This window comes from Salvelinus fontinalis, chromosome 2 (genome assembly GCF_029448725.1).
Source record: "Salvelinus fontinalis isolate EN_2023a chromosome 2, ASM2944872v1, whole genome shotgun sequence".
NCBI classification, from domain to species: domain Eukaryota; kingdom Metazoa; phylum Chordata; class Actinopteri; order Salmoniformes; family Salmonidae; genus Salvelinus; species Salvelinus fontinalis.
The window spans coordinates 43531596-43546240 of record NC_074666.1 but is presented as its reverse complement, the minus strand read 5'-3'; the positions used below and the strand labels follow the sequence as shown (position 1 = coordinate 43546240).

The window sequence follows — 14645 nt, the reverse complement described above, 5'->3', positions numbered from 1 at the left end:
CCCAAACATATGGAAGAAAGTACTCTGGTCAGATTAAACAAAAATGTAGCTTTTTGGCCATCAAGGAAAAGCTATGTCTGGCGCAGACTCAACACTTCTCATCACCCCGAGAACACCATCCCCACAGTGAAGCATGGTGGTGGCAGCATCATACGTGTGGGGATGTTTTTCATCAGCAGGGACTGGGAAACTGGTCAGAATTGAAGGAGTGGCGCCAAATACAGGGAAACTCTTGAGGAAAACCTGTTTCAGTCTTCCAGAGATTTGAGACTGGGACGGAGGTTCACCTTCCAGCAGGACAATGACCATAAGCATACTGCAAAAGCAAAATCCCAGTGGCTAGATGTGCCAACCTTATAGAGACATACCCCAAGAGACGTGCAGCTGTAATTGCTGCAAAAGGTGGCTCTTCAAAGTATTGACTTTGGGAGGGTGAAAAGTTATGCACACTCAAGTTTTCAGTTTTTTTGTCTTATTTCTTGTTTGTTTCACAATGAAAAGTGTTTTGCATCTTCAAAGTGGTAGACATGTTGTGTAAATCAAATGATACAAGCCCCCCCAAAAATACATTTTCATTCCAGGTTGTAAGGCAACAAAATAGGAAAAATGCCAAGGGGGTGAATAATTTCGCAAGCCACTGTATGATATGTCGGAAAAATTCAATTATAAATTCCTCTGTTCTAGTAAAAAACAAGTTATCATCCAGTAGACTTTGATTCAATTTCCAATATCCTCTCCCACGTGGAAATTCAGTAAGAGTAATGTATATGCCAATTATCTGATGGTCCGACCATTCTATCTCCTATCAACACTTTTATAACCTTAACTTCCTGTCTTTGTCTTTCACTGGCTCTATTACTCTCTAACTTGTCTAGTTTCCGTTGTCTTACACTTTAATCATTTAGCAGACGCACTTATCCAGACTTACATGAGCAATTGGAGTCAAGTGCCCTGCTCAAGGGCACATCGACAAATTCTTCAGCTAGTCGGCTCGGTAATTCAATCCAGCACCCTTTCGGATATTGACCCAACGCTTTTAACCGGTAGGCTACCTGCTGCTCAGGTCTTGGCAGGTTTAGTAGAACAAGGACTATAACATTGTTACTCTGTGATGCTTCTCTCAGTTATGTAGGCACATATGGCAATATTGGCCATTGATCTGTAAAGCTATAGTTTTCTTAGAGACAGTCTCGGTCATTTACACTCTCAACGTATCAATGCAGCCTGTTGAATGATTGCTAGAACCGGATTGGCTTTCAGCTCTCATACTCAAGCTCAAACGAATCGCCACATTGAATATGAGCACATTTGAACAAGAGGCACATCTAATAAAGTCTTCAGATAGCATCTGCAACGCTGACATCAGTCAATCCCTCTGCAATAGATTATTTGGCCTCTGCTGTCGGCACAATACTCCCTCATTGTGCTGCTATAGATCTGAGGAGTGGACAGTCTCTCCATATCTATCTGCACTCCATTAGGGTTTTGTGATGAGAGCGATGGACAGAGGGAAGAAAGGGGAGAGAGAGAAAGAAAGGGATAGAGAGAGGATATAGACTCAGCTTTATCAATACACGCCCACCGCTGAGATAAGCAGATTATCGGGAGACTGTATTTCAAAAGCAAATTTACATCCCACACATTTGCCTCTGAAATACACCCCAACCCCCACCCCCCCGCACACTCAAAACAATACACACACGCGCACACACACACGCACGCTAACCCTCCCCACACCACTCTCTGACTCATAACCAACACGCTGCAGTGCCACGCTGGGAAGCAGCTGGATATTTTACAAACTGTCCAGGAATTCAAAAATATTATTAGTCAAGCTGTCAGAAGTGTTCAGAGAAGGGGCAAAGAATGGATAAAAAAAGATTGTGTAACAAAAAAATGTATAAAAAAAGGATGCAAAAAAAATGAAAAAGCAAGCAAGAAAGAAAGTCATATCGTTCATTACATTAACTGCAATGATAAAAACTGCTTCAGTCAACATCGGTCAACAGCAATTTCTCAACTCCCCTGTGTAGTACTCAGAATACAGGAGACTGCAACTAAAACCAACCATAACATATGATATAGCCTATACTGTATACCTGACCATGGGAAGCCCATAACCTTGAGTGCCAAGGCATGAGTGGAGGTGTGTGTTTGTGTGTGTTGGCCAGTATTACAGTATTGATTGGAGCGCTGCAACATGTGGCCAGAGCAGGGGAGCTCATTAGAAAAGTAGCAAGGTAAACACACCCCTCCCTCCACTTAACTCCTCCCCAACTCCCCCTGCCCATTCCTCCCCATCTCCTATCTATACCGAGTCATTACAGGAGCCAGATGAGCAGGACACAGCAAGAGCTTCCCATTACACCTTCTTCCTAGCTGCCTGCTGCACATACACACACACACACACACACACACACACACACACACACACACACACACACACACACACACACACACACACACACACACACACACACACACACACACACACACACACACACAAACACTCATACAGACACCCACATATATACCACCAGCATATACAAGCACAAACACACCAGCACTGTAGATATAAACACACAGACAAGATCTCATCTTAATTAACAGATATGCAGAGACTTATTAGACTTTCTCAAATACAGACACACTCTTCTATTCTTACACTGATATACAGTATGTATATACCTTCTTTAATCCAGAATCCTTTTCAGATACTTCCATTCACACACATATCCAGACCAATACACAAACTCTCAGAAACAAGCAGATATGCACATGTGGACAGTAAAACTGGTTTAGACAAACACACCAAATGTCAACAGTGAAAGTCACCAGAGAAACATTTGATCTAGAGAACGATGCTCAAAGGAATAAGTTGCTCATAAAAGCAGACATTAAAAGCTTGAGACGCTTTCACAGCAGACACCAGACAACGGACTCTACTGGAGAGAATAAACGTGTTCTGGAGCTAAATGTGTTCCCTTAAAAAAAAACAGATGTCATGGTAATTGTCACCAAAACTGTCCCCTCGCAGCACCTCAACAAAAGCATTTTGACATCCTCCTTATAAACATCCATTGCACATTTATGCACTTCATATAACAAAGTGTTCAGTTCATCAAAAATGACTTGTCAGCTCTCCTCACGAAGTCCCGTCATGGCAGATTTTGGAAAATATGCCCTCAAAAGATGTTTATGAAGATATAGGAATAGGAATATAGGAATATCACAGTGCAACTGATGTTGAATTGTGAATAAGTCTACTAAAGGCAATGCATCCTCTTTCTTTGCTGTAGGCAGGGAACCTCTCTCATTTGAACTTGTCTCACTGCACTTGAAATAATTTACAAGTCAATCTATTCATCATGACTAACAAATAACAGCTAAGTTCACATGAGACCGCAAAATGAAATACCATTTTATTTTCAAATATCAAATACATTTTCAAATTCCCATGCGTCAGTCAGCAGACCTAGGGATGTTCTCTCATGCCAACTCTTCTTAATTCGTTCTCCTTTCACCTCCCTCTCTACACTCAAATGAACACTTAAGAGAGCCATACCTATAGAGGTTAGTCAATGAGTCAGCCAGTCAGAGAGTCATTCTTTGAAATAAATGAACTTCAAGTGTCATTTTATAGCTTTACACCTGCTTTCATGAGAACTATTCTTACTTCACCCTTCTTCTCCTCGTTCTACACTAAACTATTACTACATTACAAAGCCCCACACATACAGCACCTTACGTACAATGATCAACCTTTATGGCGTCAGTCAGTCATTCTTAGCAATTAGACAACAGAGAGAAACATCAGATAGGTGAAGTGTCAGTGGTCCACTTATTACTTGTTTTTTTAGCACTCAAAAAAGCCCCACACATACAGCACTTAATACAATCATAAAACTTAGAGCATCCAATCATTGAAATAAGCAGAGAGAAGCACCATTGAGAAGCGTCAGACAGTGGTCCACTCACCATTGAAGCTGGCTTTACATATGCTTTCACGATAACACCTATAACTTCTTCTTACTACCACTCAACAAAGCACTCCACATGTAGCACCATACATACGATGTAAGACAGCCGGAGAGAAGTACAATTGAGAAGTGTCAATGCAGTGGTCCACTTACCATTGAAGCTGGAGGTGAAGTTGCCCCAGTCCAGCTGCAGAGTGGTGTTGAATGAGGGGATGGAGGAGAGATTGAAGAGCAGCTCGCTGCTGTTGGACGGGTCTCTCAGGGTGTCTGTGAATAGGTTCATCTGGAGCAGGGTCTTGATCAGGTAGCGCAGCATCTTGCCGCTATAGCTGTCAAAGGGGGGGGGTCCTCTTCTATCTGTCCGTTTAGCTCTATGAAAGACTCTATAAGCAACTCTCTGGCTCCCACTCTCTAATTGAAAGAAGTGTTAAATGAGGGTCCTAAATGTATTATGAATGTCAACTTATTCCCAGTGCTGGATTCAATGGTAATTCAGCAAAGTCTTCCACTTTTGAAAAACAGTCATTTATAGGTAAAAGTCTAGGGGTTGGAAGGCAGAAAGCAGATAAAAAGGGCAAAAGAAATGTCTCATTAACTGTCAGGCTCCGAGGGTTGTCACGTTGTGGGGTACCACTCTTTCTATTCTTCCCTTTCTTTTCTTCTCCTCCTCCGAGCACATCGGATTGTTTCCTCCTGCTCTCCTTTTGTTCTGGAATCACATAACTTCACACGGCGTCCGCCACCACACAAAATACACCTCGCCTGTGTGAAAGAATCTAGCTTCTATCTGATGACCCGTCGGATTCGCTGCTCTTTTTTTCACCCCTCCCTCTTGCAGCCTGTGTCCCTCCTTCCCTCTCTCTCTAGCCCTCCCTCTCCCTCTCTCTCTCTCCCTCTCTTCCTATCCCCAAGCTTCTTGGAATGGTGTGATGGGGTCCCGGGGGGTCCGGGGTAGAAAAAGAAAGCAGGTGCCGTCGGCAATAAATGTTTAATTATTGGATTAATAATCATCCCTGGAGCAAGGAGGGGAGAGGGAGAATACACTGTCACTGTCTTAACACAGCACGGGATGTGCGCTCACACACACACATACACACATACACACACACACACACTCACTCCAGGCACAGATACACACACACACACACACACAGGCACATATGGTCACTCATAGATGAACACACACCCACATGCAGTAAAAGAAACAAACATGAACCGACACTAACACATGCTGTCTGCTACTGTTTATAATGTCGACCTTTCAATGAGCTGGAACACACCCACTACTCCTATCTGGGACTATTATTTAGTATTTGTATATATTATATTCCAAACAATGTGTTCAAAACATGATTTCCTTAAGAGTGAGAGCAGTTGCAGGTCAGACTAAAACACAGTTAGTTCAATTGATACATGTATGATTTATGACTACGCTGCGTTGCGTCTACGAAATATGAGAAATCATTGCCAAACACAATTTCATTAATCCAGAACTGATTTGTATCTCTTCATTTGGGTATCCGGTGAGGTTATTGCAATGGTGCTACAAATCTAATTTCATAAGTGTACCATTTATATACAGTATTCAGCAATTTTTCAGATCAAATCATGTTTCATGTCACTTTTGTCATTATGTCATCACTTTTTTTGCGATTAAAACGTCTAGGGAAGGTACAACAAAAGGTGGACACATGCTGGTGGTTGGTCAACAACACAAGAGGGTGTGGCATCCACTGTCATTTCATCTCGCTATGTGAGACAAAATGTCTTCTCATTTCGTAAAACTAAACTTCAAATAAGAGAGTGTGATTGATATAGCCATCTCAGCTTTGATGCAAACCTGAGTTGCTACAGAACAAATCACTGTCAATCTGTTTTATAAGACAGAAAGATATGATTTAATATGCCATTACAGATCAGGTAAAATTGAATAAGACTGCTGGTGAAAAGGAAGGGGTTTGTTTCTGAAGAAATATAGGACTCCTATTTAGAACTGTAGGTAAAATAGTGTCTAAGATTACTAGTGAAATCGTAGACACGATGGAGGATCCCTGAGTATACAGTCTATTGTAAGCGTTACATGCATCATGGACCTGCATGCATGAATGTGGGCTTGTGGATGTAGGAATGTGGATATCTACACATGCATGCTGTGTGTGTCTGCGTATTTGGATGCCTGTAAGAGATACTGAATATGTGTGTGGGCCAAAACGTTTATGATGTACTGTATCTGTCAATGTGTGCATGTGTGTTATAGTGCATTTTATATCCTTACATTAGTGTGTGCATGTTTCTTAATATGTGTATCTATGTATTTACGATATGATATTCTTTCTTGTATATTTACATGGAAATTCATTTTGTGAAGTCAACATACAAAAGTTACACATGCACAACACACTATAATACATGCAGTACATAAAACTGAAAGGTTAGTGCACAAGTCAAACATATTCAAAATGTGCATGTGGGTAGTGTGGATATCACAATTTGTGTCACGTGTATGGACAGTGTGTATGTGAATGTGTATATGTGCATATGTGCTGGGTGGTCACGGGTGGTGCAGCCCCCCACCCCGCTGACAGCCTCAGTGTGACTCCTATTAGCAGAGCCTGTCTCCCATCGGGCCCCTGTCCTCCCGCTCTGTCTTGGGGACAATGGGACCCATCCCCGCTACAAAGTTGGCATGACGACCCCCATCCTGCACCCTTTCCCGGGGAACTTTCCGGAACCCTCATTTTAAGGGGTCTTCCAATCATGGGGCAGCTGTGACAGAGGATTCCACATAGGGCTCTAATCAGCGTACAATATGGGGATGGTATGGACCCCACACGGTCAATCGATAGCCTCTCAGGCTATGTGAGTATGAGCATTGCGTCATCTCCGCTCTCAACCCCTCTCAGCCCTCACACAAATTGGCCAGTGTAGGTATTGGTGTGCCTCATTGTGAAGGTTCACTGCTTCCCCAATCAAAAGCCCTGGATTAAAACTGAGGTAACGCACTAAGATAAAAGAACAGAGATACCGTACACAGGGCTATCGCAGCCAACCCCGAGGCTACGGCCGAGGACACGAATGCATGCAAGAAGTCCCACTACGACCTCTGCAAAGTCATCAAAAGGCAAAATGACAATATAGGAACAAGGTGGAATCCTTTAACACCGGCTCCAAGGCTCAACGCATGTGTCAGGGGCTGCAGTACGTTACGGATTACAAAGGTAGACCTAGCCATGAGTTTTCCAATGATGCCTCTCTAACAGTCGAACATAATGTATTTTATGCACACTTCGACAAAACTAACACAGAGGAGTACGCGAGGGCGCCGCCGTCCCGGAGGACTGGGTGATCTCGCTCTCGGAGGCTGACGTGAATAAGGTTTTTAATCTGGTCAACACTCGCAAGGCCACAGGGCCAGACAGTATTACAGGGTGCGTTCTCAGAGCATGCGCAGACCAGCTGGCAGGCATCTTCACGGTCATTTTAAACCTCTGCTTGTCCCAGTCTGTAATCCCCACATATCTCATTCCTGTACCCCAGAGAACTCTAAGGCTGCCTGCCACATTGAGTACCACCCTGTAGCACTAACAACTGTAATCATGAAGGGCTTTGAAAGGCTGCTCATGGCACATATCACTTCCATCATCCCAGACACCCTAGACCCACTCCAATTTGCATACCGCCCCAACAGATCTGCAGACGATGCAACCTCAATTGCACTCCACACTGCGCTCTCCCACCTGGACAAGAGGAATACCTATTTGAGAATGCTGTTCATTGACAACAGCTCAGTATTCAACACCAAGCTTGGGACCCTAGAACTGAACACCCCACTCTGCAACTGGATCCTGGACTTCCTGACGGGCCGACCCCAGGTGGTGAGAGGAGGCAACAACACCCCCGCCACGCAGACTCTCCTGTACTCCCTGTTTACCCACGACGGTATGGCCACGTACGACTCCAACTCCATCAAGTTTGCTGACGACACGACTGTGGTAGGCCTGATCACCAACGGCTATGAGACAGCCTACAGAGAGGAGGTCAGAGAACTGGCACTATGGTGCTAGAACAACAACCTCTCCCTCAACGTCAGCAAGACCAAGGTGGGTACACAAGCCCATCCACATCAACGGGAGAGGGCCAAGAGCTTCAGGTTCCTCGATGTCCACATCAATGACAACTTAACATGGTCCTCTCACACCAGAACAGTTGTGAAGAAGGTATGGCAACTCCTCTTTTCCCTCAGGAGGCTGAAACGATTCGCCATACTCCCATCCGGAAGGCAGTACCGATGCATCAAGGCTCAGACAGACTCCTAAATAGATTCCATCCCCTGACCATAAGAATGTTAAAAGGCTAACAACTACCCCCTCTCCCAGAGACTATCCACACTGATTCTTTGCCCATCCACAGGTCTCTACACACTCAGAAGCAGCCTACGCTGATGTGAAAATGATTATTGATTAGATGTATTACTCCATTACACTGCTGTCCATTGATTGCCATTACCATTAGTATTTATCTATTTATACTGCTACTGGTCATGTATGTATTACCATTACCATAAGTATTTATATATTCCTACTACCACTTTTCAGCCCTGTTTGCATGTTTATCCTACTACAGGTAACTTTTTATGTATAAACACACCTCAACCACTCCATTACCACTGCACATTGAATAAGGTACTGGCACTGACCTGTATGCATTCTTGAGTTCTATTAACTCTCATTGTAGTTTATGTGTGGTTTTTATTCTTATTTTTTTACTTTATTTTCTAATCATTATCTATATTATTATTATCACTGCATTGTTGGGAAAGAGCTCTCAAGGTAAGAATTTTACTGTACTGTTTTACAGCTGTTGTATCCTATGCAAGTTGTGAATAAACTTTTAAGCTTGAAACTAGTGGCTGGTGAGGTGAAAGCAATGCATAGATTATCTCTTATCTCTTATCTCTGCTAAATGGCAGTGTCAACATGTGGATGTGGCCTACCAGTAAAGACATGTAAAAGCAGTGCAAAGATAGAATGAGTTTCTTCGGTGTGCGCTCACGATCTCTCTCTCACGTGGAAATACCACACCAGAAAAATGAACATAGTGAAACATTAAAAAAAGTTATCCTTTTTAGATAAAACAATACTAAATATATTAACATGTCACCAAATAATTTATGAAAACATTGTTTTGCAACGATGGTCTACAGTAGAATTTCATTTAAAAAAAGTTATCATTTTTAGATAAAACTATACTAAATACATTCACTTAAAATAATTTATTTATACACTGTTTTGCAATTAAGGTCTAAAAGTGGCCTCGACAGCACTCTCTGGGGGTAGCACCACGGTGTAGAAGAAGCTGGCTTCCATCCTCTGGGTACATTTATTTCAATACAAAACCTAGGAGGCTCATGGTTCTTACCTCCCTCCATAGACTTACACAGTAATTATGACAACTCCCGGAGAACGTCCTCCAACCTATCAGAGCTAGCTTTATTTCCTTGTGTTCTTTTCACTTGCTTAGCTAGCGAATGCAGCTAGCTAGTTTAGTCTACTCAAACACCCGGCTCAAACAGAGAGGGGTGCTATGTTAGCTAGCTAGCTATGGCTATGGCAATTCAACACTGGAACTCTTGCAAGTCAATGTAAGCTTTTGGTTGCATTAATTTATTGCCACCGGGGCCTGCCGGTGTAACTGCTAAACTGTTTGCTGTACACTGTACTGCATGACTGTAGCAGGTTTACTAGCACGTTGGTTCTAGTAACTGTGGTGACTGTGACAACCATATTAGCGGTTAGCTGTTATTTTATGAAGGTTGTATCACAGCAGGCTGTATCACAACCAGCTGTGATTGGGAGTCCCATAGGGTGGCGCACAATTGGCCCAGCATTGTCAGGGTTTGGCCGGGGTAGGCCATCATTGTAAATAAGAATTTGTTCTTAACTGACTTGCCTAGTTAAATAAAGGTTACATTTAAAAATTTAAAATTAATTGTATGTGGCTGTCACACCCTGACCATAGAGAGCCTTTGTTTTTCTATGGTATAGTAGGTCAGGGCGTGACTGGGGGTTGTTCTAGTTAGTTATTTCTATGTGGGGTTCTGGGTTATTATTTATATGTTGGTGATTGGTTCGATTCCCAATTAGAGGCAGCTGATAATTGTTGTCTCTAATTGGGGATCATATTTAGGTAGCCTTTTTCCACCTGTGTTTTACGGGATATTGTTTTGAGTTAGTGCACGTAGCATCTCTGTAGTCACGGTTCGTTGTTAGTTGATTGTTTATTTGTTTTTGTCTTTGCTAAGTTTCACTTTATTCATTAAATTATGTGGAACTCAACATCCGCTGCGCCTTGGTCCGATATTTATTCCAGCGAACGTGACAGTGGCTGCTATGAAAGTGAAATGTGTTTGAGGGTGATCAGGGGTGTATTCATTCCGCCGATGCTGTTGAAAAATGTTTTTTAAACGGAACAAAACGGGGATAAACATAGCTGAATTTTTCCAATAAAAACTCCTGTTTGCAACTGCTGGACTAATGGTTTAACCCTAGATCGGCAATATGCAGGCAAAAGTGTGCAATGGTCTTTTTACCTGTGCACCTATGTTGGAAACTTTAATTCATAGGCTAGGTTGTAGCAATATGTTAGTATTTAGTATCATGTAGTAGCCTAAACCTATCGATGTTACATTGAGCTGGGTGAATGGAATATGAATGACAGTCATCCAATATGCTGTAGTAGAAATAAGGCCGTGCTCATAAAAAATTAATTATTCTCCCTCATCTTAAACGACACACACACACACACACACACACACACACACACACACACACACACACACACACACACACACACACACACACACACACACACACACACACACACACACACACGCACACACATTCGATAACTACTTATTTTTTAGCAGGCACAGTGAACACCACTGGGAGACACACATCCACTCCATAATCTTCCCTTTTGGAATCATAATGCATTGTCTGAGGAGGATTATTGCCTTCAATATATCACCTCACAAAGACTGACATTTGTCTGTCAAGCCATCAAATAATTGTCCTGGAAATGCACCAGTAAATAGTAATCCAACAAAATGAAATCACTTAAATCAAGCAGAGATGAAGTCGGAAAATGATGCCACTGCTGCATCTCTTGTCTCCGAAGAGGGGCTGAAATAACAAATGTCGATCACATTGATGTAACCTGACAAGATATTGCAAAGGCATAAAGTTTGATATAAAATCGAAAAAGAATTTGACAGATGTCTGTTACATGGTAGCAATTATCTTTGACACCAAACCAACATTTTCATCGCAACCATAAACCAACCATAATAAGCCGATAATACATTGTACTTTTTACTGGACTCATAATTTTATCGCTACACCGCTACTGTGTTTTGCCTACTAAACACTTTGACTCTGTACTCTCCTGCTGTCAAGGGAGATCCGTTTTGGTAATATTGTTTGGAACATGTTTGCCCCCAGTAAAAGACAGGCCATCGGCATTCTGGCTGGAAGTGGCGAGCCGGTGAATGGTGGGCCTGTGGTGTCAAATGACTGTTTAAGATGCAGCTCGTACTCTCTATGATCTGGCTGGTAAGTGCAGGGTGAAGTGTGATGAGAAATAATAGCACAGCAAGGCCAGAACACACAGGAACATAATGGTATATTAGGACATGGTCCAAACGAACAGCCACTGCATTCCAATTGCTTTTTGTTCTTCCAAAGGCATACATTTGAAGATGTTGATACAGTCTAGAGGACGGTGAGCTGGCCAATCAGCGGTCTACTCGCATTCATAGTTTTATGACCGGTATACACCCACACCATTCTGTTGTTGGGGTACGACGATACACCATTCTGTTGTTGGGGTACGCCGACACCATTCTGTTGTTGAGGTACGCCGACACCATTCTGTTGTTGAGGTACGCCGACACCATTCTGTTGTTGAGGTATGCCGATACACCATTCTGTTGTTGAGGTACGCCGATACACCATTCTGTTGTTGCGGTACGCCGATACAACATTCTGTTGTTGAGGTACGCCGACACCATTCTGTTGTTGCGGTACGCCGATACACCATTCTGTTGTTGAGGTACGCCGACACCATTCTGTTGTTGAGGTACGCCGATACACCATTCTGTTGTTGAGGTACGCCGATACACCATTCTGTTGTTGAGGTACGCCGATACACCATTCTGTTGTTGAGGTACGCCGACACCATTCTGTTGTTGAGGTACGCCGATACACCATTCTGTTGTTGACGTACGCCGACACCATTCCAACACAGAAAAGCAGATTTTTAACATAATTAAACATTTTCTGGAAAGAAACTATTTCACTCATGTTGTAAGTAAGTATAGGTCATATTTCATAGAAATGTGTGAACACTAGACAGTTACTTTAAAAAGCCATTATGGAGGTACAGCCTAGTGCTGCCAGGTCATCTTGATCACACTGTCATTTCTACTGTCTGGGTCTTCTATGTACAGTTACCATTGATGGTCTCTCTTGGAAGTGATAAAAAGTGACAGTTCAAATTTGTTCATTTTTTTCTTTCCCAGACTCTCCTCCTGAGTGGCAGTGTTAAAAAATGGCCTCTAACTGAAGTGTTCCATTCGGAGCTCAGATTGGAGATCGATAGCAGAGCCTGCGTTACGGCATCCACTGTTTTTTCTTCCCCTGCTTGAGAAGATCATCAAAATCGAACTCTCATTACCACCCACTCCTCCATCCTCTCCCCAGGCGCCTCCAACAATTAGTCTGACTCAATTAAGTGAGAAGCAACACAGCACAATTGTCTATATTGACTAAACATTGCACTCTAGAAACCTCTCAGACAAGGGGTGAGAAACTTCGTTTTTGTCATTAGCTGTTCTTCTCTGAGACGATTTTCACCTATTTTGTGTACTGTATTGAAGCCACCTAGGCCAATTTAAATCGGTTTTGTCAAAAGAATCAATGGCATTGAACTTTTACTTATTGACCTCTGTATAGACTTCAGTCTCATTGCTCTTTTGCTGAAGGCACTGGGGCTGTGAATATATGTGACTCTGCTCTCAGCCATGTCTGCAGTGTCTAGACTAGAAAGCTAATTTGAATGGCGCAAACAGTACTGGGGTCAATAAAGAAAAGAGGCGCATGTCTATGTACACACAAAATGTATACTCTTGTCTGTCAGCATATCAAGTGGGAACCCGTGAGCCAACACATCAACTTATTCCTGTCGGCTTTGTAACAGCAATGGAAACCTGTTCTCCCAGAGATGTTCCTGTTTGCTGAGATGTTCCTGTTTGGTTCATCGTTGAGATCTTTCGAACAGCGAAAAGAGATTTCTGCTATTCACACCTGCAGTTGACCTCGTAAAATCGGTGCTGATGTGGCCCCAGACTGTTACATGGGGCCAGGGGTGGGCAGAACATCTGTGCCCAGGTCTTGCTGTGCCCTGCTGCTCTAATTTTCTCCAGGAAACTCCAGGGTAGGGGTAAAGGACAGCCGACTGAAGCCCCCTCCTCCTTGTCCCAGCTGGATGGAGGTGCCGACAGACAGCCAGTCCCGTGGTGCGATCAGTATGCAGGTGTGCCATGCCCGCGAGTACTTGGCCCTCTCACAGCTGGATCCACAACCGCCATTGGGGAAGGAGGTTCCTTGTAATTGGGAGCCTTTTTGGCAGCAACTCAGAGCGCTGCTGACCCTCGACTGGCGAGCAGTTGACACGCTCCAACATTAGAGTGACGCTCCTGCACTGCCCATATGCCAGGGTGGTATAATTGGTGCCTCTGTCCCATATACGCTCAGCTGTGAGGCCAGAGGGAGAAAGCCCTCAGAGCAAGATGGCCACTGTCTCTTGAGGTAGTCGTGCCCATTCAAGCCTCACAAACTAGCTCTCTAGGAAACGCCACGATTGATTTCACAATATTTTCCACAAATCACATCATGAGTCGACCAACTTAACTGTTCACTTCAAAGCATTCTAATGCAAACCTTATAGCTGAAACCTTCAGGACTGATGCAGTTTAAAAGCAGAGGTATGCTCTGGTAACACCCTTGTCCTTTTATAATATGCCATTCTAGGGAGGCCAGGGGAAGACAGTTTGACAGGGCCAATGTGCCTGTTAGTCTGGGGATTAGCCATTCTCCAGGGGCCTAAGGTACACTTAGGGCCACGAGGGGAGAAAGTTAAACAAAGAGCTGGCTCCTGCCCACAACGGTGACTCTAAACCCTGAGCAAACTCGGCATAATCACACAACAAAGACACAATTAGCCACGATCCCATGAATACTAACTTGGAAAACACACCCCTGTCATTTGTACCGTTTGGACATTCACTTTTCATGAATTTTACCCACTTACGTTCCTTATCCATTTCTCATTTTGTCATAAAAAGCTCATATGCAAAATAAAATGCAAAGTACTCAATTAAATATGCATTAGAACACCACCCCCCTTACAAACCAAAAGTGCAAATTTTCCAAAACCACAGACCATGTCTGTCTCACTTGGGTTAGCGTCCTCGAATCTGAATGTCTCTTAGAGATTCACTCCTATTCTCAAGTACTTCTCCAAACTGACCCTTTGCAGCTAAATATGACCAGTCTGAAACGACCTCATCCACTCACCGGGAAGGGTTGCTTTCTTGCAATCAATGCA

The 14645-nt window shown here is 43.2% G+C and overlaps 1 protein-coding gene across 2 annotated transcripts in view; it reads right to left on the bottom strand.

Moving 5' to 3' along the window:
• LOC129819426 (roundabout homolog 3-like) overlaps positions 1 to 4764 on the bottom strand; it is a 306994-nt gene extending 302230 nt beyond the window's left edge. For both annotated transcript variants that reach the window (XM_055875763.1, XM_055875764.1), the window contains exon 1: positions 4134 to 4764. In XM_055875763.1, the coding sequence (XP_055731738.1) occupies positions 4134 to 4296 (163 nt within the window). In that variant the 5' untranslated portion in view covers positions 4297 to 4764. The remainder of the gene's footprint in view (positions 1 to 4133) is intronic.
• Positions 4765 to 14645: the final 9881 nt, after the last annotated feature.